The 27,390-nt window shown below is 38.6% G+C and overlaps 2 protein-coding genes across 3 annotated transcripts; one reads left to right on the forward strand and one right to left on the reverse strand.

The window, feature by feature from the left end:
- Positions 1–10,621: 10,621 nt before the first annotated feature.
- Positions 10,622–17,483, forward strand: LOC122668608 (putative pre-16S rRNA nuclease). Of its 2 annotated transcripts, XM_043865152.1 has the most exons (7): positions 10,622–10,945; positions 11,048–11,107; positions 11,336–11,448; positions 12,298–12,366; positions 13,960–14,011; positions 14,113–14,271; positions 17,424–17,483. In XM_043865152.1, the coding sequence occupies exons 1-6, from the start codon at positions 10,640–10,642 to the stop codon at positions 14,248–14,250; spliced, it is 738 nt and encodes a 245-aa protein (XP_043721087.1). In that variant the 5' UTR covers positions 10,622–10,639; the 3' UTR covers positions 14,251–14,271; positions 17,424–17,483. The 2 variants fall into 2 exon arrangements, with proteins under 2 accessions (XP_043721087.1, XP_043721084.1); XM_043865149.1 differs by lacking the exon at positions 17,424–17,483 and having other exon boundaries at positions 14,113–14,418.
- Positions 17,484–17,871: 388 nt separating this feature from the next.
- On the reverse strand, positions 17,872–21,389 carry LOC122668603 (putative glucuronosyltransferase PGSIP8). Its single transcript, XM_043865146.1, has 5 exons — positions 21,088–21,389; positions 19,607–19,862; positions 19,290–19,491; positions 19,025–19,172; positions 17,872–18,764 (listed from the first exon to the last, which is right to left on the reverse strand). The coding sequence occupies exons 1-5, from the start codon at positions 21,360–21,362 to the stop codon at positions 18,239–18,241; spliced, it is 1,407 nt and encodes a 468-aa protein (XP_043721081.1). The 5' UTR covers positions 21,363–21,389; the 3' UTR covers positions 17,872–18,238.
- Between the last annotated feature and the right edge of the window lie 6,001 nt (positions 21,390–27,390).

Raw genomic sequence — 27,390 nt, forward strand, 5'->3', positions numbered from 1 at the left:
CTCTAGTTGTCCACTACTCTACTAACAATATGCATGTCATTATTTCTTTTCATTGCACACATAATTCAACAATCATGTTTTTGGTACTTTCCTAATTATCACCTTTATACATAACAAGCAATAATTGAAGCCGCCATCTCTTTGGCAATTTTCTGCTGAGACATTTATGTTCCTTTTTCATAAACTGCTATTCATCACACATGACACTCTTAGGCAGATTGGCAGCTCCAGTTGTGCACAATAATTATGGATATGGGTATCGAAATAGGCTTGAAACAGAGAATATGGACAGCGATGCAACATAGGGCTTGAAGGGAGAAAATAAAGAAAACAGGACTAAGATCAGCAAAATATAATGGAAATTGAGTTGAAGCAATAGGAGGCACCATAAGATTGCAACCCACCGACATGGGATTTCTCTCTAAGTTTAAAGAGTGCAGCTGAACAGAAGGTGTGTTTCTCTCACCAAAACTCAACTTCTTGATTCAGGAACCCATTAGCAATGAGAGAAAAGGAGATTGGCAGTTTTGTTTAGCCATATAAAAGCTGCAGTTATGGGCTTTGATGATTTCCCTAAACCTCATTCTCAGAAATCCTGATCAGTATCTTGGATTAAATCCAAGAGTCTAGTCATTCCATGGTAGCCCCAGGTTACAGAGAAAATCAATTGCTAACATGGAGGCTCTATATTTTTATCCTCCCTATATAATCTAACCGATAGCCTATTTTTCCCCTTTCTTTGTTGCTGCCATAGGTTTTGAAATACTTCTATACTGCTGCTGGATTAAACATGTTTAAAGAACAAAAAAATGAAGTATACCTGCGGTGAAGATGTTGTATCCAAAATGCAGTGGTCTTCAGAGCTCGTGAACAGGGTATTTTCAAGCTTCAAAAAATAAAACCCACATCCAATCATTCACAAGGCCAGAAAGAGCGAGAGAGCGAGAGAGAAAGATAGAGACAGCGAGAGAGCAAGAGAGCGAGAGAGCGAGAGAGAAGACAGAGAGGGAGAGAGCGAGAGAGAGAGAGAGCAGCAGACGTTACCTGTTGCTTCTCCTGCAGGTTGTTGATGACATTCCAAGTGCGAAGCACGAATCCGCTGAGAACCCTAGGAGACTGAGGGGAGAAGACGAAAGGGTGTTTTACGTTTTTTAACTGTATTAGGTATTTTTTTTTTCAATTATAGATTGGTATTTCTTTTTTAGTAAGAGAATACATATTTCATATAAAAAAGAATACGTATTTAAGTGTATACCATTGTATACCAAATCAATGCATCATATTTAACCGTTTTAATCCTACCGTCCGAAAACTATCCCTCACAAGATTCTTAAATGGGGTGGACAGACCAGGAAACCCCCGCCCTATAATAAATACCATTTATAACTCTTATAGTTTTCCTATGTGGGACTAAAGCATTTTACCCAAATAATATAATATTTATTTAATCTCTCATTTTATTACAATCTATTTAATCGTTCCTAGTGACCGTTGTGCAATGACTCTTTTTATAGCCATTACAGAAACCAGTCAGACACCAGTGTATTGATTCTTTGGCCGGTGTTAGTTTGGCTACTGAGTTTGGGCTGGTTGCTCAATCCGATTAAGACTACATACTTTTGTGTGTTGCGGAGGCTAGGATTGTTGCTCAGTCCTATTCATCCACTAGTGATTATGTAATTGATACCTCTCTAATATATTTGTCATTCGTTGCACAAACTCATCCTCTGTCCTGCTCCTGTACACACACCTCCCAAATTTTGCCTTAAATCCTGGATGGGCATTGAAATAGAGGGCCAAGTTGCTACAAGAATATTTATTCCTCTGTCCTGCTCTTGTACACACACCTCCCAAATGTACACACACCTCCCAAATTTTGCCTTAAATCCTGGATGGGCATTGAAATAGAGGACCAAGTTGCTACAAGAATATTTACGGACTAAAAATGTTTCAAACACAAGATGAAAATGATATCTTTTACTGTTGAGAAGTTTAGAATTATAAAAGTATGGGTAAATGCAAAGATTTTAATCCTCTCTAATGCCCTAAAGCATCCAACGGTTCGAGCTGTCAGGTATCGATATCTCCATCCAAAGCTGCTGCACTGCACACTTTTAGGGAATTGGAGAGGTTTTATTTTCCTAAAGGCAGGGGATGTTGGCGTTGTGTCCAGTCTAAATCTATCTCTCTCCCACCCAATATGGAAATGATCCCTTTCCTCCCTTCCCACCCTCTCCATTGGGCACAACTATTATGTTACGATCCCATTCATTCCACATCGGTTGTATGAGAAACTTAATGTGAGTTGATAAGTCTTTGGGTTCCCTCACCTTATAAGTCGATTTATAGGGTTGAGTTTTTCCAAGATCGTATTAGTGGTATCAAAGTTAGTACCACGTCTCTCAGGAGCAATCGTGTGGCTCGGATGGGGACGTCGGTATGACGGTGTTCGATCGAGACTAATAGCTAGTGCAAAGCTTGCCTAATTCTTTAGGATGTAATTTTTTAAATACATGAATTTGATTTAAAAAAACCGTTTGGTTGAAAAAGTGATTTACCTTCCAAAAATTTACAAAATCTAAAGATCCATCGTTTTAGGGTAAAAAATGAAATCTTGAGATTTCATCTCATGAAGTGAAATCTATATTGAAACAAAAATTTTGAGCAGGGGTATAAAAGGGCATGAAGCTTGAGAAACAAAAAAAAATCGTGGAAAATTGAAACCTAGAAGAGCTACCGTTCGAAGAGACATGGAAGAGCTCCATCGAAGAGACCTGGAATAGCTCCGTACGAAGAGCGTTTGCAGGTATTTCCTTCCTCTTTCTCACTCTCAATCTCGCTATCTTTCTATGACCATCTCTCTCTGCTCTCTCTGTCCGTCTCTCTATCTCTCTCTATATCTCTTATGATATTTATTTTTTCAAATATGTGCATTTTGTAGGATCTTCTTCCTGCAAGTAGCGTTTCCTCCCCAAGAAGAGAAGCAAGGCTCCAATCTCCATCATCTTCTACCGCTTTCTACCTTTGTTAATGAAGGGAAAAGCGATCTGCATCTCCATTGTCTTCCAAGCCTAACATTACAATCTGCTAGGCATCTGCGCCTCCTTCAACTCATCTTCGACATTTGAGGTCTGCATCTCTTTCATCTCTTTCTTATTATTCTGAAATAATGCATTCATACAGCCTTAGTGACCTAGGGTTTAAAACCCCCTCTCTGATTCCTGCTTCTCTGTATCCATTACCCTCCTGTCTTCTTCTTTTTAGTATTATTATTCTGAAATAGGGCATTCTTACAATCTGCAGCTGTTTGTTTCTCTTACAACTTGGCATTCCTTGAGTGTTGGGAAGCTTTCAGCCTTCACGGTGGGAATGCAATTTGGAAGAAGATAATATTTTCTTCTGTAATTGAGATTCTGAGAAGCAGAGGCTAATCTACAAAACAGAAATTAAAATCATCCTGGGAGTATTTCCACCACTAATCACCACCACGTAAGTGGGTTTCACTTTAGTTTCTCATATATGATCTTTGGGTTGGGAAAGTGGGAACAACCAAATGGACTCTTTTTTTTTTTTTTTACTATTATATTTAATATTTGGATGGATATGCATTTATTTGGAGTAGTCTTAGAAAGAATTAAATTTAATTCATATTTTATTGTATTTTTTTTTTTTTTTAAAACCTTCAACACCCATATATATAAAGCAAGGGTTCTATGATATGAAAACAGAAATAATTTAGCTAAGCAAATTAAAAACCTGAATTGTAAACCTAATGAGAAATAAGAACTATAATTAACAAATACAGTCCACCCACGATGAAGGAAATCCTAGCAGCATAAATCCTTCCTCCACTCTCTCCTTTATACATCACCAATTGGCTTCCATACCAAGCAAGGAAAGTCCATATAGCCAACGAAAGACCAGTGCTCCCCACTGCAATTCCTTTGGCAATTCCTTGCTTGATCCCCAATTTCATTGTTCTATCAAGTATGGCTGAATACCTCTCTAGAATTCTCTTCCCAGCAGTGAATGAATGAATAGATGGTCGTAATAGAGCTTACGGCCTGTTCTACCATAGTATTTGTTTTGGTATATTCTCTATGGGTCTTCTTGGAAAGGTAGAGAAGGTACTTTCCATAAACCATCCCAAGAATTATAAGTAAAATAATTAAGGGAAAGGCTACCAAAGAAAGTCTCCATGAAAAGTAAGTTGAGAATGCAAGTCCTGAGATGAATACAGATGCATGCATCATAAATATAGGCACCTTCTTACTGAGAACCTCCTGTATGAGTGAAGAATCATTGGATATACTGTTTATAATCTCTGAAGTGGTTGCTTCTTGTGAATAAAAAACCCAACTTCTTATCTAAGAACAGCTTCTAAATACTTGTATCTAATCCTTAGCAATTGCCTTTCACTGGTTCTGCTTTAGCAATAACCTTCCATAAAAGCCACAACCAGTACTTCTAAACCCAAGTATACAAAGTACAAACTGCACTCTGGGTTCTGCTTTTTTGGAATAAGCACCAAGTTCGCTGACGTGTAACCCCTTGGCAGCAAACCCCCAGTGAAGAAAAAGGCCAATGTATAATCTCCTGCAATGGAGTAATAAGCCATGCTCTTCACCCCAATCCAGCTGCCTTACTGGTTCTTTCTTTGATCTCTTGTCCTGCAATCAAATTTTTTTTTTCGTCTTGAAAAAAAAAAAAAACTGGGCAAACTTGGGAAAGAAATAGAAAAAAACAGGGGTTTTAGTTTGATAACAAGTTGAATGGTGTTTGATAAACTATCTTCAGGCATTAAAAATTACATATGGAATTTGATGTTCCTGAATCTGATGTGATTTATTTTTGTCTTTTTAAGATACCTATGTCTTGTATATTTATATGTATATGCATCAAATGGACCACAACATAGATACCTTTCTATTTAGGGATTTTGGTGTGTTGAGTTTTGTCCTAATTTAAAAAAGGGTTTATTGTAGATATACATTTACATGGATATCATTCACATGAATGATGAGGCCTACCGGAAACGGCAGCGAAAGCGCAAGAGAATAATTATCTTAGCTGCTGTTTTAGGAGCGGAATATTATTGGAGGAAGTATCTCCGAAGGCACCCTTACCGTGATGAGAGTCGCCGTGGCTATATTGAGACACAAAGAATTATAAGGGTATCCGACACCACATGTCGTACCATCACAAGAATGACCAGGGGTGCATTTTTTAGTTTAAGTCATTTGATGAGAGAGAGGGGTCTTCTTTATGACAGCAAAGCATTGTTAGTGGAGTAGCTAGTCATTTTTCTAAAAACAATTGGCCACAATGTTAAGAATCGTATCAATGCGCATGATTTTGGCCATTCTGGTGAGACCATAAGTCGGTACTTTAACATTGTGTTGGTTGCAATACTTCAATTGTACCCAATATTAATGAAGCCTCCAAGTACCACAACGCATGATCGAATATCAGGTAACCGTCGAAGATTCTACCCATGGTTCAAGGACTGCATTGGAGCCATGGATGGTTCACATATCCCAGCATGGGTTTCGATAGACCAACACAAGAGGTTTCGTGATAGAAAGGGAAATATATCTCAGAATATCCTAGCTGCGTGTGATTTCGATACAAAGTTTACTTACCTACTCGCTGGCTGGGAAGGATCAACATCAGATGCTAGGATATTAGATATTGCCCATCGCAAGGAAGGAGAAGCAAAGCTAGTGGTATCAAGAGGTAAATACTATCTTGTTGATGCTAGATTTGCCAACAAGGAGGGGTTCTTGAGGCCATACCGTAATGTTCGGTATCATCTGAAAGAGTGGAGAAACTCTAACATGCATCCAGTTGATAAAAAGAAATTGTTTAACTTGAGACATTCGTCGTTGCGCAATATAATTGAACATGCTTTTGGACTATTGAAGTCACGATTCAAGATCTTGAAAATCAAGCAGAATACCCTTATAAGACGCAAGTCAATATTGTGCACGCATGTGTTCTTATACACAATCATATCCTTTCTAAAAATAGTGTTGAAGATGAGGAGGAATTTTTTGTGCAAGAGAGTGAAGATGAAGATTCTAGTTCTGATGATGAAACTGATGATGAAGATTCTACTTCCATTGATCAAACTGATGATGAAGATGTTGATGTTCACAGTGATGCTGAAGATGCTGATGTTCACGCTGTTGCTGAAGATGCTAATGTTGACTGGGAACAATTCCGAGAGGATATGGCTGAAAACATGTTTGGTGTTTGGAACATAGGAGATGTTGATGATGATGATACGACTGATGAAGTTGAAAGTGATGAAGATTGAACTATATAATTATCTATTTGGTTAATGTAACATGTCTTTGAGTTATCTTTTAGTTGTGCTAGATATTTTGAACTACATTTGGGTATGTTTTATATTTGTAAGAGATGTTTTAGTTGAAAGTGACTTAGATTGAACTATATAATTATCTATTTGGTTAATGTGATATTAATTTGAGTTATCTTTTAGTTGTTTCCTATTTAGTTAATGTGATATGAATTTGAGTTATCTTTTAGTTGTTTCCATCATTTTTATATAAATGTGGGTATGTTTTATATTTGGCTTGATTGTATTTACTGTTATGACAAAATGATTGTTATACTACATCTCTAAATTTTAATCTTGTATGATATTTAGTTATTTCCATCACACAAGATTTCAACAGATGGATGTAGAATTGGGTTCCCAATCGAGAGCACAAGCTAACTGGCCTACTGTTGTATCTTATATATTGCTTGAGTGTCTTATTGATCAACATAAAAGTGGATAGTCCGGAGACAATGGACTGAAGAAAGAACAGTGGCAGCAAATTTCAGGCAAAATAAAAGATCGCTGTCAATTGACATATGATTGGGAGCAATGTAGAAATCATTACAGAATCTGGAAATCAAGGATCAAAGCATTGTGTGACCTACAAAAAACAGAGTGGATTAGGTTAGAATTCAGTGGAGATGAGATTTGATGCACCCCAACATGTTTGGGCTGAATTCAAGGTTATAACAATTTCTATAGTATCTGAATCAATTTCTGCTTTAATATATTTGGATGTTGCAATTTCTATAGTGTCTATAACAATTGTCTTTTGGCAGAAAAATGAGCAAAAATTCTGGAGAGAGCATATGGTGCTTCCAATATATCTAAATGTTGCAGTTTGGATGGGAAATGAGATTGCAACTGGACAGGATGCTTCCCACCCATCAGAGGCAGCAACTAACATTAATTTTGATGGGTCTGTGCCGACCAATATTGACCTAGATATTGATTCTCAAGAGGATGTTGGTGGTGGAACACATCTTGATCGAACTCCTGTGGAAAGTAGCAATCGCTATCGTGGTAGGCCACCTTCAAAAGCCACAAGTAGTAAATCCCAGAAAAAGAAAAAGAAAGGGGGTGTTGAGAAGATCGCAAGTCCATTAAAGGCAATAGCTAACGCGATCAATGTAATAGTTAAGCAAGATACCGATGATGATATTGGCAAACGACTAGTTGCTTGCATTGATGCAATTCCAGGTATAGAGAACTCCAACAGAAATCTCTAATAAATATTAATCTTGTAAGATTGTCCCACTACATCTATAAGTATTAATTATGTATTGTGCAATTCCAGGTGTAGATTTCACCAAGAGATGCCGTGTGAAAAATATTTTCTAGAAAAGAGGTCCTTAGCCCCAATGTTATTGGAAGCAAAGGAGGAAGACAGGGCAGATTTGATGGAATATTATATGGCAGAGTAGGAAGAAGCAGTTGGTCATTTTATTTCTATAACCTTGAGATCTGAACATGTATTTAAGTATTTAGGATGGTTTATGGTAATTTGGATGTTAGATATCTAAACTATGGGTTTCTTGTAGGTTGAACTTTGGATTGTGTTTTGATGAAAAGTGGTTGAACTAGCTTATGGCTTTATTTATATAATATGAAGACTAGATCCAAAAGACTTCTTGGATTGGCTTGAAGACTAGATCCACTTTTTTGAGTGGTTAAAAGAAAAATACCATAAATACCATATTGAAGTATGGAGGTTGATAAGGGTTGTTTATTGATATACATTCTCATTGAACCAACAAATATTGCATGAGGATGACTACTTACTTATAAATGAAAACCATAATTACGATGTTGATAAGGGTTGTTTACAGATATACATGATAGGAAGACCATATCCCCTTCACGGAGATGGTAACGACCAGACCCAAATTTAAATAATGGGAACCGCATATAAAAGGATTTGCTTGAATGCTAGGTTAATTTTGCCATATAAAGGCCTTTATTGTTCAGAAGGTCCCTAGCCGACCACACTCTTTTCTGCATTTCTCCTCTCCATATGAATATTGGAATGATGGGGAATTCTATTGTCAACCAGTGATGTTGCTTTTTTAGCGGTGATTATTTTTGCTAGCCTCTTAAAGGGCCGGGTCACAACAGCAAGAGAGGTCTACAAAGTTGTAAGCCATTACAGATGACTAGAGGTTTTCCCGCTTTTCAAAACAGTGCATGAGATCTATACAGACCATGTTCCTTCATCAACCATACTTCAATATGGTAAAAATACAACCAAGCTCTAGTTGGTGGAAAGCTCCTCCTAATGTTGATTATTTCTTTGTAAATTATTCATTGTGATTGTCACTATTGATTCCAGGACCCCTTCCCTTCTTTTTTCCTCTACTTTGCTATATATATATATGGAAAAAGATCCCTGTTTGGTGACACCTTCTACGCCGTCTCATAGGGCACCATAAAATGACACCCTTACCCCCTAGGTAGATACTTAGACGTGCTCTCTCAATGGCCCTGATGCTGATGTAGAGACCATGCCTCTTATTCTTTTCATTCTTATTAAATCTCATTTCTCTCTCTTTTTTTATTGTTTCAATTGTTTTTAACTTGTTTACAAGGAAAAAATGATGGTTTTGGATTCTTCAAATTTATAGATGAGGGCGAATATTCCTCTTAAAACTAGCAACAAGGGAATAATATCAAAGATCTATCAGCCATCATACCAACACCACGTCCATCCACAGGCTATTTGGAGGGATACCTCACAGCAAAAATTAGAGATTTCGAACATCAAACAAGGTTATGTGAGAAGCATACAAAGACGTTGGAGGAGGTGCTTGCTACTGTAAAAACACTTAATCTTAACAAGTGAATATTAGTGTGGGAGGAGGGAAAGAGATGGTGTAGGACAAAAATTTGTGGCTACTTAACTTATATTGTATTCTGCAGACAGAAACAATTACTATGCATTTTTGACTATATATATCATTTTGTTATTATTATATGTATTGTAATTCTGTCGATGTGTCTAATATCATGTTCCATTCAACTTATTTTTAACATCAACCATTGTATGGATTGACTTCTTTGTAAATTAAATTTCTAACAAATTGTGTCAAATTAATATTTTTGGTTAATAATGGCATATTCATAAATTTATGTTATATTAGATTGAGTAGTAATTGAATATGATTAATTATTCAAGGGTACATTAATTGAGTAATGACATTATTTTTAATTATTGTTTAAAATGCCTTGTACTTTCAAATTTAAGATTTAACAACTAATAAAATCAGGGTAACCAAACAGTTTTTCAGATAGATTTATGATGAATCTACTTGACAGACTTAGGGTAACCAAACAGTTTTTCAGGAAGAATCACATCACAGAATTAGGGTAACCAAACAGTTTTTCAGCAAGATTCACGTCACAGAATTAAGGTAACCAAACAATTTATTTTTCGAAAATACCAATCTACAAAATGTCTATCTAGAAATTTCCATTCAAAATCAATACATACTCCCACAAATATACGCAACCAAATGCGGTATAATCCTCTCTAATGCCCTAAAGCATCCAACGGTTCGAGCTGTCAGGTATCGATATCTCCACCCAAAACTGCTGCACTGCACACTTTTAGGGAATTGGAGAGGTTTTATTTTCCTAAAGGCAGGGGATGTTGGCATTGTGTCCAGCCTGAATCTATCTCTCTCCCACCCAATATGGAAATGATCCCTTTCCTCCCTTCCCACCTTCTCCATTGGGCACAACCATTATGTTACGATCCCATTCATTCCACATCGGTTGTATGAGAAACTTAATGTGAGTTGATAAGTCTTTGGGTTCCCTCACCTTAATAAGTCGATTTATAGGGTTGAGTTTTTTCAAGATCGTATTAGTGGTATCAAAGTTAGCACCACGTCTCTCAGGAGCAATCGTGCAGCTCGGGTGGGGACGTCGGTATGGCGGTGTTCGACTGGGACTAATAGCTAGTGCAAAGCTAGCTTGCGTGGGCACCGGGCCTACGGATCATGGCGAAATATTACAATCTCATTTATCCTACATCGACTGTATGAGAAACTTAATGTATGTTGATAAGTCATTGAATTCCCTTACCTTGTAAGCTGATCTATAGGATTGGGTTCTTCCGGATCTCCAACCCACTCCCTAGAAGTATAGTCCAACATCGATTATGTGGTCCATGGACCTAATTTATGCTAGGATCATCTCCTTGGGGTGCCAACTCCTAACTACTAACAGAGGGAGAGAGGGAGAGAGGGAGAGAGAGAGAGAGAGAGAGAGAGAGAAATCTGTACTTCGCGCGAAATGGCGCACCAGCAACTGCTACCGTTACCAGTCCAACGACATTGTCTTCTCCCTTTAAACACCAAGAATCGCTCGCAACGCACTGCTACTACTCCTAAATCTACCTTGGTGCACTGCCTCTGTTCTGGGAGGGATGGTGAGACAAGAAACGCTCCTGCTAGGATTAATCTGGACGAAATCCCTCCGAATGCGCTTCGTCGGAAGATGGATTCTCTTTGGAGGGGAGGCTTCAGCTTAGGAGTCGACTTGGGAATGTCTCGTACTGGCCTTGCACTCGGCAAAGGCTTCTCTCCTAGGCCTTTAACTGTATTAATCTTTAAATTATCTTTTCTGTTTTTCTCTACCTCCCATCTTCTCTTCTTTTTTTCTTTTCCCCCATGCTTTAGGGTTTCGTTTCAACTGGTTTAGGTGTTGGATTTGCGTGGCCAAAAGCTGGAGTTGCGACTTCTCGAGATAGCAGAACGAGAGGTACATCTCTCCCTTTCCCTTTTTTGAATTTATTCAAGTTTCGATAATTTAGGAACAAATCAGCCACCGTTTTCTCCACTGGCACTGTCCAACTACTTCTAAGTTTATTTTGATTTGATATGAAGTTAAATGAGTGGGGAAGTTTCTACATTTGACTTTAACTGAATATTCTGATTTTGGGAGTAATTTCTCTTCTTTATTGATATTATTCTTGTGGAGGAATTCTAGGAAGCTGATGAATTCATAATTGGGCTCCCTAAATCTCACGATGGAAGGGAGACGCCTCAATCAAACAAAGTTCGTAGTGTGGCTGGAAGGTTTGCGGTTCGAGCCGCAGAGAGGTGATTCATACCCATCTCATTGTCACTTATTTTACTTCTTGAAAACAGAAGTTAAACATTGCAGCAGGAATTTCTGGCAGATTTGCCTTACTTTTTTTTCCCCCTAATTGAAATTCTATGCTTTTTGAAAGGTAGAAATCCTATATGTTACAGGGCATTAGTTGAGAGGGTTTTGTTCTTTGAACTTATAAGATTTACTGATAATAGTCTTTAGGTACCGGTTCTATTGACGTACTATGATATTAGCTGAGAGGATTTTGTCCTCCGTAACTTAAAAAATTCCTATTTTTATTGTCTTCCATCATGTCTTATCTATAAACTGTTTAGTTCTTACGTTCTCTACTTGGTTAGATGCCCCCTTGACCCATGTTAGCGTTTGATCACAATAAAAGTTTCTAAATTCCATTTATTAGGCTTCTTGTTAGGACTTCAGTCTGGATCATCTATCATAGGAAGTTAAGCAGCTTTTGGCTTCCATTTATTGGGCTCCTTGTTTTACTGATACTCCAATCTTCAGGGGGTATTATTAGTAGGGTGTTCTGTACTTCTTTTAGACACATCAAACCTTTACTGGTCTCCAGAGAAATTTCTGTCTTGGCAATATGTTTATACCGTCAACATTATTTTTTCCGAACCAAACTCACCTTGTTCTACCTATGAGGATGATCAAAAGTTCTGTTCCTCTTTTGGTGGTGAAGTTGACAATTCGCAAGTCTTGCCTAGTAAATTTTCCCAAAGATCAAGTATTTATTGCCACAACTACTTGCATTTTCAATGTCTCTCCATGTTTAGAGGAATCTCTATTTGCTTTCAACATTAAATAATGATTTCAGTATTCCCTAAAAGCAGAGGTTGGCGAGTATATCTGCAGGACGAACATGGGACATCAATGGAGGCTCTTGACTCTATGATTGATTTGTAAGTTTTCTGTGATGCCTAATTATTTTGGTTGCATACTTTTTGTTTGGAGCAAGCATACCTGTGAATTATCATGTTCCTGCCTTTTTATCTTTTCTTTGTTCTTTTCTTGTGAACAAATTGTCTTCAGTTTACTATGTAAAAGTAGTATTGTGCTACTTGCCGTAAAAACCACCAATATCTTTGTCCAAGCTTTGAGATCTGTAGTTAGTAGTTTCCAGTGGAGTTAACAAATGAATTGTAATATGTATTGACATCTATGACGAGGCACTTGGAGAGTGATTTGATGTCACTGCTAGACTCTTGTCATCTAGGGTGCAGTAATACATCGCTTCACCTAGCAGCACGACGCTTGTATTGCTCTCCCACAACCTCGTTTTCTCATTTTAGGCTGCTCTCATTTCGCTCACAGCTGCTATGGGAATTGCTTTTGCCCCAAGTCAATTCACGAGGTTTTTTAAAATCTATCAGGGCCGTAAGTAGGTTAATTGCCAGTACCTGCTCTTTGTCCTGATCGAGTGGAGTAAGGGGAAAGTGGGGCCTGTACCGATGTTTTAACTGCCAGATCTGTCCCATTTGTTAATGCTTAATAAGATTGAGAACCAGGATCATCATTAGAACATCATACTTGCCAACCATCGATGAACTGATTGGATTAACCAACCAGAGATCTTCTTTTGAATTGGATAATTGAGTTTACGTAATTATTCAACCACGCCAGATGACTCGGATGCCCAGGGGATTCATTAGTTAGTGCTATGTGTTATTGTCCTTTGCAATAGATTAAATGTCTCTGGTTCAGGTGACAAAGGAAGTGTCATGTCTGATTCCTCAAAGACAAAGCATCTGTCTCTAAGCACAAATCTGGTCATCCACCTTTGCAGGGAATCAGGATCCTATACTTGTGGGCCTTAACTAGAGATTTTAAAGACCAAAATCGGCATGATTGAATGCCATTCCGCCCTACGATGTCTAAACATTTCCCTGAGATTAGGGAATAATTCCATTGTCCAGTGGAATAGAGAAAAATTGAATGGTAGAATTCATTCAACTGTTTTTATTTTTCAGCTTGTAGATATATTATCAGTCAAATTTTTTATTTTGATACTCAGGTTAGATAAATGGTCACTTATATCTATGTATGTATTAGGCTTAAAGATTATTCAGACTTAAGATCCTGAACATAGAATCCGATTATTTGAATTACTAATTAATGTCTAAGCTATATCACGGCCTGTTTCCCTCCAGCTGCTTCCAATGAATTTCTTGGTCATTTATCTTTCTTTCCATTGCTTGGTATGACAGTAAAAGCTTGGGCTGCTAGGGTGAAATGGTTCGAGTTTGAGGGTGGCCACTCTAGCAAAAAATGGCAAGAGGTTAGGACCACCTCCTCCTAACCCCTACTGGGACCCTGCAAAAGTGGGATTCATATCAGGATATGCCCCCCTCCCGCCTATAACTTATGATGCTTTAGTATTAGTAGAAATTGCAGTGATTTTATTGTTGAATTGTCATAAGATGTAAATTATTAAATAAAATGGAAAAGGACTGAAATGCTTTCGGCATATGAAAATTCTACCAATAATCTTTCAGGGGTGTCAAAAAGTCTGCTCGCCAAGGAAGAGTTGATGCCTTTGCTGCAATGGTATGTAAAATCTCTCTTCAAATATTTTCTTTCTTGATCAGTTGAAAGATGGTGTTTTATTTAAATATATTTTCAACTTTATTGTTTCTTCTCTCTCTCAGATGGTATTGGAGAGATATTTCTCCATGTCAGGTTATGGAGCTGAACTTGTGCTTCCCAAGCAGTTGGACCTTCAACAAAAGCTTCTAAGGGGTCCTGCCAAGGACAAGGATTTTTTCCCAGAAAATGTTGAGGCTTGACCATCTACAAACATCTAAACAGTACGTTTCTGAAACCTTCAGGGAAATTATTTTTGAATATTATGATATTGTTCATTTATTCCCCAATATTACTGTTGATTGAACTGTTTCTACCATGGTTCACATTTTAGATTGCCTTGGAGGGTGTGTTTTTCAATGTCCATAGTCCATACCTACCCAATGTGCATTGGTCATCTTTTCAAATTTATATCAGTACCTTTATATAAAAACAAAATCCATCAATACTTCATACTTCCAGTCATAAGCAAACTGTGGATTAGATATCCCTTTTTTATTGACTAGTGTTAGTTTAGATATCATCTACTTATACAAGCAGCTAGTTTCTTAAGAAGTTGGTCCTCCAATTAGGCAAAATCAGGAAGTTGTTGCAAGGCTAATTTAGTTTTTTGAGTATGTAGGCCATAAATTTTAGGGTAGTTATTGGTATCATAAGTGTTTGTGGTGTTTCTGGAAGTAACGAGACAGATATGAGCCATCAATTTTGATGTTTTTTCCTATCTAATTCATCTGTTCCTGCTCAGAGTTGGGATAGTACAAGTGATGGCTAGCGTACTCCTACACATGCATGCCAATAAACATGATTACTTGATCGAATTAGACTCTGAAATTTGACACATGGTTAATCTAGACCATGTCCTCTCTAACCAATAGTTGGAATGGACATATCTGTCCACGTGGTAGAATAGGTGTCTTGTGAGGTTTGGCTAAGTAAAACTTGTGACAATAGCATCTCACCTAAATTTTACTTTTTGAGGCCATTAATCCATTCTATCTATACTGTTTAGGGAGGGATTGATGACTAGGAGAGTGTTCCACAAATAATTAAAATAGGGAAATTTATGTTTACCACCCCTGTGGTTTCAAATAATTACGTCTACCACCCTTGGAATTTCATCTATTTCATAAACCTCCCCTGTATTTTGAAAGATTCTTATGAACGTACCCCTACCGTTAGATGAGAACAATTAAGTGATGATGGCATCGCCCAAATATTAACTAAATGCTCATAATACCCTTAATGAAGGTGCTTTTACATAAGAGAAATTTACGTCTACCACCCCTGTGTTTTCAAACAATTATGTCTACCACCCTTGGAGTTTTAAAAATTACATATGTACCCTTGAGTGCTAATTCTGTTAGTTCTACTTTGAAAAGACAATTTTGCCCTTTCTTATTTGTTATTAATAAACTCACCCCATCCAACCTTGTTACCGTTGCATACCCTATTATTTGGAGCGACAAGGGTTTGGGAGCCGACGACCTTCCATTTTGCGATCACCTGCTGCTCCGGCAATCACCTGCTACTCTGGCGGAAGCAAGGTTCTAAAACTCGGGTTTCGATTAGGTTTCGACTAGCCAGAAAATGAGTTCGTCTCGGTTTCGATCATATCTCGGTCAAAACTTGGGACTTTCTCCAAGCTAACTCGAACATTGGTTTCAAGGCGCAGAAGTTATTTTTTTGCCTTGATTCTTGTTGTGCTGCCTATTTTTGACATTTTAAACTCAATCCATTCATTAGTTTCACATAGAGAACACTAAAAATATTACTTGTGCTTTTGATCCAAGTTTGATACTGTATATTGTTCTTGAACATGGTATCAAATAAGGTTTGACTAGAACATAACTCCTTCAATATAAATGAGATTTAAGCAATCTTGAATTTGTTAAAAAGTTTTGTTTTGATAGCTTTCCAATAAGTCCAAGATTGCTTAAATCTGATTTATATTGAAGGAGTTATCTACCGATCAAACTTAATTTGGTGTGCACGAATGCTGTGTAAATGAAAATATTTTTTTGGACATCAAAACAAATGAATATTTTACCGCACTTTGGTTTTTAGCAATGTTTTATCATATTAAGATTTATGAAAATTTTAAATTTGAGAAAAACCCCAGCATTAGAAAGTTGAAAATTACACCTACCGTAAAAAATCCAGATTTTGTTCTTGAACTGGGGGTTTGACTTTTTTTCCTTTTGGAATTTGATTTTTTAACTATTTTTATTGGATTCAAATAGGGGGTATTTGCTTATTTATGAACAATATCTTAAGTTTAAATGATATTAGACGTAACTAAGTGTCTGTCCTGGTTTCTGACATAAATACTTGTCTATCCTAGTTTCGAGCTAAGTTTCCCCTAGTTTCAATGGGCATATGTGTTGAAACCACCGAAATATGGTCGAAACTAGTCGAAACTATCGAAACCCGGTCAAATCCAGGGATTTTATAAAATCCCCCTTCAACTCGTCTCGAAAACCTGGGAAATCGAGTTAACTCGGTGGTTTCGACAAGTTTCGGTCGAGTTTTTGTTCCATGGGCGGAAGTGCTACGCTTGATTTTGTGGAAGATATGTGGGCGATGACTTTCCCTTTTGAGACGATGGTGTTTCAATCAAATGGGGGTAAATATGTAAAAACATGTATTTTTTTTTATGAATTAAAAAAAAAATTCAGGGGCGGTAGACATATTTGTTTGAAACCACAGGGTTGGTAAACATTAATTTCCTTAATAACAAATAAGAAAGGGCAAAATTGTCTTTTCAAAATAAAACTAACAAAGTTAGCACTTAGGGGTACTGATGTAATTTTTAAAATTTCAGGGGTAATAGATGTAATTATTTGAAAACACAGGGGTGGTAGACATAAATTTCCCATTAAAATAAGGGTTTTTTTATTGCTACCCCCTAGGTGTCAAATAATTTATCTTTTTAGTATGGCACATTTTTTTCTAATGAGAGTAATTGTATCATTTCATATGTAGAAAAATGTGCATGACAATTACACCTTTTGATAATGACAAGTCACGCTCAATTTATTTTTAAAAACCTTTTTATACCCCTATCTTAAATAACTTTTGGGAATAAAACAAAGGGCAATTAAAAGAAAGGAAAATGGTTTCTTGGGAGGGAGGGGAGGGGCGTGGTCTTTCTGCCCAAACACAGCCCCGCTGCCATGAAAGGTGAAAATGCCCGTCCTGCTGATGCTTCCATGAGTGTGGGTGCCACGTTCTCCCACAGAGAACTGTTCTCCTTACAAGTTCTAAATCATTCAGACACTCCCATTAAAATATATCTGAATGGCTTCACTTATTGTTAGTCTAAAACTGAAATTACTCATATTCAGTAACATTTCCTTTTTCTTGATTTGAAATAAAGAAATTATAGGTACAATGAACAGCGTCCACCAGAACAACACAAGCATTATGGATAGAATGAACAGAAAGTGCATGGAAATGAAGACAACGAGACGCCAATTTTGAAATACCGGACATGCAGCTGGAGCCCAAGTAAATGGTTCCCTGGCCATGTGGTTGGAGCTTGATCGCCCTACAATTTGGATTGTTCATACAGACAAAGTATCTAAATGTTGTTTACAGTTTCTTTGTTTACATCATGCCCTTGATAAACCTTATGTCCATGGTTTTGAGATTTTCAAGTACAACATGGAGAGGTTTTAGACTCTGCCCCTGCACGATCACTCCATTTTCTTCTTTTGAGCAGGTCATTAACATTAATAGTTCATTACTCTAGCGCAGGGTGTGGATTTGTAGGTTAGAACAGTAATAGTAGGAAATATGTGTTCCGATCTAAAATTACTTATGTGAGTACATTGATGCCAAGTTATGATTCTGTATGCTATTATAGAAATGGGATCATCACCCAGAAATGTGTTTTTTTTACTTCTCAATCTCATAGGGCCGGTGTCTGGCCGAAAATGCCTAACAATCTCAGCTAGGCTTTGAACACAATGTCCTTTCAATTCTGTTTCTTTTTACAAAAGATAAAATACGCGTTTCTTTTGCACCGCATCATTTGTTGGTTCTCTGCTTGTGCATGGTCAAATTGTAATCTGGCCACTTGTACAGGTTGGAAGGCCGAAATTTCAGAGTCTGTCTGGGAACTCTGAGAGGTCAACCTGATCTCTTCTTCAGGAAGGCAGGGTCCTCCGGAGTTAGTTGTGGGCTTGTGGCTCAATACAACTTGCTGAACCCAGATGGCTGTTGAGATGGCAAGGAAAATTCCCTTTCAAGTGAAACCTGCAAACTTGCCATCACTTTAGCTAATGATGTCCAAAGGATTGGAGCACAACAGAAAGCATATCCGAACACAGCAAGGGCTCGCACAACCCCATCTTTGTACCAAGGGCATGCCATGACAATAAGTGCACCAGCAATCTCTAGGCCAGGCATTAATACAGCAAGTGGTGCCAACTGGAAAGAATTAATTGCAACCGACGCAAGCGCTGAAGAGCCAAACAAGTATAATGTCCAGCCTACGAGTGGGTGCACCGTCCGTGGTATGACAAAGAAGGGGATTGTGTAGGCAGCTACGATGGACCACATGACAACCATCTTGAATCCCGTTTGCAAGGATAGACTCTTGTCTGGTTTTCTGTAGCAAAACTTGGATAGGTTCGGCCGTGCAAGTCGGGTCAGTGCCATTACCGCTAGGTACATTGCTGATAGGATCAATACCATGGGAACCTCGGCACTGTACCTGTTTGAAGATAAGGAACACCCAGAGGACAAGTCAAACAAGGGGTGGGATTTGAGCTGGGAAAATAGCCTATGATACCTTAAAATTAACCATTACTTGCATAACAAAGCTATATGAGACAGACCTTATAACTACAGTATAGAGAGATTGGTTTGGAGTCATCATATAGATGCAATCACAGTTCAGATATCCAGTAGAAGGCCAAAATTCAGGATATATCTTAGCACAGGAAAAAGCATACAAGTGATTTGTTATCTTACCCCAGTGTTTGTCGGCGTTGCTCATGCCATTGAAGACCCAAAGGTAGGACTGGCCACGCCCACCAGTACCATGGCTTTAACCACGGAACGCTAGGGAATGTGATGACACTATTAGGACCACAGGGTATGCTCCATCGGAGTTTCAAATCTGCCAGCCAATAAAGAACATGTAATTTGTCATTTGTATCACAAGTATATTCAAGTGGTATGGATTGGATATTTCAAATACCCGCAATGTGTAATGGGCAAAGAACTGATTACTTACAGTAATATGAAGCATCCATCTGGTAGCCCAGCGGAAGTCTGTATGTGCCCTCAAGTTTGGTTCCATTTGATGGTGGATGGAACATTGGCCGGTCAAGCAAGTCCGAGAAGTAGCTAACCAGGAAACCCTGGTCTGCACCATCTGGGTTTTCACGTCCAATCTCTAACTCATGAATCATTTGCTGGAACACTTCCATTGATGGCTGAAGTCACAGGGAAATAAAGTGAAAGAGAACACACAATCAGTGATTGCAAATTTCATTGGAGCCACAATTTTAGACCTAACTGGGTTTGAACCAACAGTGCGCGAGGGAATACCTGTAACACAAAGAGGCCAGTGTGGAAGATGCAGGGGTTGATGAAGACAGCACAGAATTGGCCACACTGGAAGAGTTCATCAGTCTTTTGGAGGAAGAGATTATCAGAATCAAGCATGACCACCCTATCATACTTCACCAGGCTCCAAGCATAGAGCTTGTTCATCGTCAACTTAAACCTGTCATAGTTTCGTTCCGTCTGGTATGGATTATGCAGGTTCTCTACCCTCATCACTTTCACTCCATCTTCCTTTTCCCTGCACCAAAAAGCGAGTTGGTAACCAAATCCAGCTTAACAGATGCCATTTGACTGAAAGTGGAGTTTACTTTACAGATCATTGCAGCAGTCTTGATCTCCATAATTTTCAGGTTTTCTTCATAAAATCTAAGGAAAGTTTCTTTGCAGAGTGAGAGTATAATCTACTCTGATTGATGAGAACCATTCGTCTATAACTGTTCTTGATCAATCAGGCAATTTTCAGTTGATTTATGCTAAAAATTACCGTTTATTAAGAAAAAGATTCATTGGTCCATGACTGTTTTGCGATTTCCCTTGCTTTGTTTGGAGGGGACTTCAAGGATGTCCGACCAAGTCAAACGAAGTTAACCCTCATCATCACAAGCCTCCGAAAAAATCCAACTCGTTTTCGTCAATTCAATCACGCTAGATCATTTACAGGTCCACGCAGATTAGGTGATCTTCTCCCCAGATTATGAAGAAAAAAAAAAAGAGTCAAAAATCAAAAGATCTTGAAGACCGAAAGGTATTGAATTCGAGGACATTATTGTCAGTCCACATGTTATCTTCTCCGTGAGTTCCTGAACCAAACGGTCGTTTTCGCCAAACCTATCCGACTGCCCCTCCCCTCCTCATGTGCTTCCGCTGCTGCTCCCCCCCCCCCCTCCCCCTCTCGGGGTGGGGAACAGTCACGGACGGAATGAAAATAATGAAAAGGAGAAAATTTTCCAATTTTTTGAAATGACAGAGACGCGAAACTATTGGATAAAATCCAGGCAAGCAAGTTGGGAAGCTAAAAGGTGAAGAAAGAAGAAAATGTGGCCTCAGCGCGTGAATCGCGAACAAAATCTAGACAACTTTTGGTCGTTCGATTAGCTTTCATGTTTGTTTCCCTCGTGATGTGTAATCCACTACTGAAAGATGCCTTAATGCCTTTACCCTTTATTCACCGAACACGAAAGTCAGGACTCAGGAATCGAGATTCCTGCGAATCCAACGGCTCCTATCGTCTATCCAGGTTCATCCATCTAATTATAGCCTTCGAGTTCACCGGAGTAAAATACTCTGCGGTGTATAACTCAGTAGATTTGCCAGACGGCGCCGGAAAGCAATCAAAGCATCCAGATATATCCAGAGAAGAGAAGAGAAGAGAAGAGAAGAGAAAAGAGAAGACAGAGGCCTGTAAGATGTAGTAATTAGAGAAGAGAAGTGGTAGTGGTGTAGGAGGAAAATTTCTCACTTACATAGCTTGTACCCATCGGATCGGTACGTCGAGGGAGGCAATGACGACAAGATCGGCGTCGACCTGAAGTTTTGCCAGAGATCTGAGCATCACGCGAGTCGCAACATAGAACTCGTAATCCCTTGGTGTTCCCATATACATCATTGATACATAAGCGTTTCGATGCACTCTTTCTTCCTCAGAGACCGCGCTTTGAATCGCCACCGCTGCAAGAGTAGCAGTCACCAACAAAAAAACCTTCAAACTGCCCAACTCCGACCTCCTTCTGTTCCCCATTCTTCTTCTTCTTCTCTCTTGTTCTTCCCAATAGGTAAAAAGACACAGAATCGTTCGAAGAACTAAGAAAGAATCAGCTCTAATTGAAGCAACCTTACGCAAAATTTAATCTTCCCTCTTGTCTTCTCATTTTCTGAAATTGGCTTCTTACGCGTACGAAATAACGAGGCGATTTCAGGAAACTTGTCAGTAAGCCACCGGAATTAACCGGGAAAGTAAGAAGGTTCCGATTAGAACGACGGTAGAAAAAACAGGTTTTTCTCCGCCGTTCTTCGGAAACGAAAGGAAAATGTGTCAAGAGACTTGCAGAGAAAGGAGAAGAAAAGACGAAACAGTAAAGAGAGAGGGAGGGAGAGAGAGAGGTCTCTCTCTTGTGAAGAATTGAAGAGTAGAAAAAGCCCTAAACTGACTCAAATAAATAGAGGACAAAGTGGTTCAATTCTATTTTGGCTTAATTTAAATTAAAGGTAAAGGAAACTAAACAAAATATGGGGGCCCCGTTTTTCCAGCCGTTTGGAACATGGACTTGTGGAACAGCACCGAAAGAATACTGCGCATTCTGATGTTGTCAATTTTGAATAAACTCGTGCTGAATTTCCCGCATTCTGGCCCTAGCCTCCTGCCTTGTTCCGGTGGACTCTGATCTGAGTCGGGAAAGGGTTGGTTTTGTAGTCGTAATTGTAGGGTGGACTCTTTTTCTTAATTTTCATATGGAAAATGGTTTTTTTTGAGAGCTAGACGTAAGGGAGCGAAATGATTGTCTTATCCCCATGAAAAGTGGAAATATCTTCTTTATTGATATTTTTATGCCCCTCGTATGCATGCAGCCGTGGAGGCCATGCTCCCCTATAGAGAACTCTTTCCATTTTCATATTTTGGATTCATGTTCATGGGTGGCTCCCAAAAATGAAATCTATGCATCGACACTTAGTCTTGTCATTAACATAGTATTGGGAAAGAAACCAAGTTCTAGGGCCTTGGATGTTCAAATTAGGAATGCTTAGTTTAAGGTTTGATGATTAGAATTTTTGGAGTTGCATCTTATTTATATTTCAAATTTAAGCTCAAATAGAATTGGTCATGTGGTACAATGAATTTGAGAAAAAAATAAAGGCATGCTTAGACTACAAAGAAGATACATTACCAATGTATAAGAGGGTGTATGAGTCGAGCCAAATCATTCGTTAGATATCCAACTAATGGTCGAGATTGTCCCATCACTATTTCATATGGCAGAGATAGGTGTTTCAATTCATAGATTCCATGTTGGGTAAATTACAAGGAGAAAGAATACTAATTAGTGTTGTAACACTGCATGTACCTCTGCCTAGACACAATCGTATGTGAAATGATTGACGTAACCCCCTATAAAGATGGAGAGGACCAAGAAGCGTAAGTCATTTCGTGTGCGATTCCCAAATTTGTATTACTTTTTGGGAGAAGGATCGTCACACCCGAGTGTGGAACCTTATTGATCATTGAATGGGGTGTGGGTCATGACTCACGAAGCATTTCAGCCATTCGACCCACCACCACTGAATAATTTGTGATCTACAGTAATTGCATCATCTGTCTGCAACTAGGATCGGTTTCCTCTGCAGTGCGGGAGTGCGTTGGAAGATGTTCGGCATAACCTTCAAACTCAACACGTGGTCGAGATGTCGTTCCAACGGTGAGGATGGATTTGCACCACCCAGCTGACCCCGCACTGCAGAGGAACCAAATCCCCGCAACTACCCCTCCACAATCCACCAGTGCTATCGTGAGCACCAGACACGTTCTCAAGATATATGGACGCTGACTCCAAATGGAAATTTCTCTCTCAAAATGGCGTGGGAGGCGATACGTGCTCCGGGAACCAAAGTGTCGTGGCATAAGCTTCGCTTCTTTGGTTCTTCACCACTCAGCCTCGGTTCTCATTTATTACACTACTTGCTTCCTATGCCAAGGTGCTTCGGAGACGGTGGCCACTTATTTTTCCTTCCTTTTCAATGTCATTTTACTGCTACAGTATGGAAGGGCATCCTTCAACTAAATGGTTATGGGAGAGGCTCCCTGAGCTCATGGAAAGAAGAAATCCCGTAAAATGGTTCGGCACTTCAAAGGTGATTTCCTGCTCAACGATGTTAGGCGAATCAAGGTCTCCTTCTCTCATGGCAAATTGATACCTCTTACATGGCCACGGCCTCTTTGAGAGTGAGTGGCGATCAACTGTGATGGCTCAATACGTTATGACCTGGGGGTTAGGGTGCAATCTGCGGTGATACATCTGGAGATGCAATCTTTGCTTTCGCAGGGGCAACAAGAGACTATAATACACTGCGGGTGGAGCTACTAGCAATTAAATTAATGCGACCTTCTGAAAGCTAGATCCTAAAATCTCGGATGTGTACTACACGCTGTGTCATGAGAGATTCAGGTTCTGTCAGACTCCCTTGTGGCTAGGGATGTAAACGGATCGGATTCGGCTCGGATGGTGCTATATCCGCATCCGATTAGCTTTCGGATGGATTCGAACAGTGCTAAACGAACACGGATACGGATCGGATATTTTATCTGTTTACATGTAAATATAGCTTTTCGGATAGCTATAGCCTATCCATATCCACATCCATTTAGCTTTCGGATGGATTCGGATAGTGCTAAACGGATACGGATACAGATTTGGAAATGGATTTTGACTATTCATTTACACCCCCTACTTGTAGCTGTGCAAATGATTATGGGACACTTTCAAGTGTCGTGGTACGCTATTGGACTGATTGGCGATGTTCTGAAATTATGAGATTGCTTTCATAGTTGTATCTTTACGCACCATGTGAGAGATTAATGCCTCTGCCGATTTTCTTTTTGGCTGGGTTTCTAAGTTCAGGCTAAGAGATCCATTTTTGTAAAGATAGTCTCCCTGAAGCACTTTCCGCTCTCTTGCGGGATGATGCCAATGATGATGTCAATGGAAAGAAATTCTATAGGATATAAATTCAAATCTTTATTTTTTTATTAATATAAAATCTCATTTTATCCCCCAAATCAAAAAAATTAGTATGTTCAACCATTCCTAAATAGAGGGGCAGCTTTTCATGACCATTGACGGATGATCCTTCACCGCGTGATGAAGAAAAACTTTTGTGAATTTGTATTTACTTTTAACCTGCAAATTATCTAAATAGAATAGACCCGGTTGGCAACAAGCTGTAGGAAAGTAGGACTTGCTTGAAATTACATAGTTATGAAATTTTTTGGGGTCGATAGATTCTGATCCAAGGATCAGTTGTGGAGCTATACAGTTTCTCAAGTAGACCGTACAAATTCATGGGTGAAATTGAAAAGTGAGAAATTACGCTAGTCGGTGTGTACTTGCGCCCAGATACTATCCAATGCAAAAAAAACCGATGCATCCCTAGTCCTTTCCGTCTTTCTAGGGGATGCATCGATCTTTTCGCATTGGACTGTGTCTGGGAGGTAGGTACACGCCAAGACATGGTACTTAGTAGCGTTTTTTCCCACATATATATATATATATATATATAAGTATAGACCATAAGCTAGGGAGGCTGCAGGTCTATTCTTTGTGTCACGTCTCATATGGAAATATCAGGAGATGGTGGGGGGGGGGGGGGGGGGTGCGTTCGTCACCTACTCTTCTTTTGATGTGCACAGCGTACTCAACGGAGGTTATAAAGTTATAGATGCTCTGCTACCCCCAACAAGGTTTTAAACCGGGAATCGATAACGAAATGGCTCAGAGAGGATTCTGATCCGATTCGGCTTGAATCAATTCAGGAATCGAGAATCTAAGCTATTTTATGGTAAAATCAAATCGAATTAGAAATTAGGAATTGGCTAAATTCAAGGTGGATTATTAAGAAAATGACTAAGAATTGGTTGATTCAAACCTGATTCAGCCGATCTGATTCGATTTAAGAAGCAATGATTAGGAGCGGTGGAAATCAGGATTGGAACGATGGTTGGTTTTTGCTTTTCACCTACTTAAGCTCCTAATCATTTTGATTTTGTTTTTTTCTCCCTTTCTTTTAAGAGTTAGAATTCTTGAGCTCTAATGGTGAGTTTGGTTGTTGATATGGAGCTTTTGTCTTTCCAAAACCTTGACTTGAAAGGGGAAAAAAGAGAGCTTAATTTAAGAGTAGGTAATGCCAAGAAAATACCAGCAAGGCATGTTACCCACATATAAGGGTGAAAGGGGATCCCTATCTCCTCCTCCCATCTCTTTTTGTAAGCTCAAGAGCTTTAACCATTTTAACAAGAAGCTTAATTCTTACAAACCTAATAGATTGGGAAGTCCTACCGAGATATTTATTGTGGTAAGAGAATTTTGGAGAAAGTTTTCCTGGTTCCTCATATTACTCTCTTAATGGGATATGACTTCCCTAGTTACATATTTAATTAGTATTATTGAAATGGGTAGGAGATCACTCTCTGGTCGTGTAGCCTCTATATCAATACAGGGATCAATGAAAACAAACATAGAGACAGTAACATGAATGAGTTTTTTTTTTTTATTTCAAGGGGGCGAGACAGTAATTTTGTGTGCTTCCATGTGTAGTCACAAAAACCATGCAACTATTATTACTATCGAAAAACTAGGTAAAGTTATTATTTCAATTCTACCATTGTTTGAAAGAGCGGAAAAACCGTTTTAATGGCCCTATGTAGATAACTTATCTGAACATTCAATAATTTTGAGTTATGTGATCGGATGTATGGTGAATCTTCTTGTTTTTTTTTTTTTTTCTTTGGAGACAGGAGGGGTATCCGACTTTAGGCCGACTAATTCCCCCCTTAGGCTCGTACATGATCCCCGCACTACACACGAACCGGGAGCTTCTGGGCCCTAGTGAGCCTCAGGCGGGTGGCCCCAAGAAATTATGGTGATTCTTATTGTTGTATTGGCAAGTCTAGGTTTGGATTAGTCACATGTCAAATTTTAGAATCTAATTCGATTAAATACCCTCTCATGATTAATCACATGTCAAATTTTATATTATGTGCATACCTATACATCCTCCAATAGTCCCTATATTTTCAAAACTTAAATTTTCAACTTAGTAATAGGGTTGAAATTTGACATTTAAGCAGGGATATTATGAGTCTCCCTCTTCAGAACTTATGGGCTTCATCCGACGTACCATGTTATATATATTTGGGTTATAATAAGATAAACTTATCCCTATGGGTGTTAAGAAAACATTTTCCCCATTTAAAAATGCAGACCTGGCCCACTGATTGAAATGGCCAAATTGTCACCGGGACATGGCTATTAATCCATAGTATTTCAACTTTCAAAAGCTGAATGAAAGCATTCAAATCATTTAGTTTTCCAATTAAATTGTCTAATCCAAATGGTTGAGCTAGTTAATTTTAGTCATGAGATTCATGATTTCTTAATTAATGAGTCTATTTTCTAGTTAATCAATCAATATAATAAATTTATTACCAAAAAAAAAATCAATATAATAAAAAGTAATGAATACTTGTTGAAAATGTGTTATAAATATAAGTTTCAAAATGTCTTTTTTTTTAATTTGGTTTTGAAAATTTGAACTTAAATGTTTTTTCTCCCATAAGTTTAAATTATTTTTTTTCAAGTTGCTTTTGAGAAAGACACTTTGTGTGGGAACTTTAATCTCACATTGGAAGTGGATGAAAGTATTAAGAAAAAAATATGAAGAAATGGGAATCTAAGGGTAGAGTTCCTTGAAGAGACGTATATCTCCTTCTTCATGTCTAGGGTTGGTCCGAGGTGCTCTTCATATACGCACATACCCCGCCCCTCCACACTGGGATGGGATGAACTTTAATATATAGAAAATATTGTTATGCTCCAAATAGGATTAGTTTTCAGAATTTACCCGACGTCGATGGCATGCTATCCGACACCGTTTGGGTTTTACTCGACAACTTTTTTCAGGCTGTTGAATGTTAGGGACATAATTTATTTTATGTCGGAGTCCATTAGGGACCTTACTGGCATCACTTGCTCTCTGTTCGGCATTGAGGATGGTCTAGA

Source organism: Telopea speciosissima, chromosome 1 (genome assembly GCF_018873765.1).
Source record: "Telopea speciosissima isolate NSW1024214 ecotype Mountain lineage chromosome 1, Tspe_v1, whole genome shotgun sequence".
In the NCBI taxonomy this organism is placed as follows: Eukaryota; Viridiplantae; Streptophyta; class Magnoliopsida; order Proteales; family Proteaceae; genus Telopea; species Telopea speciosissima.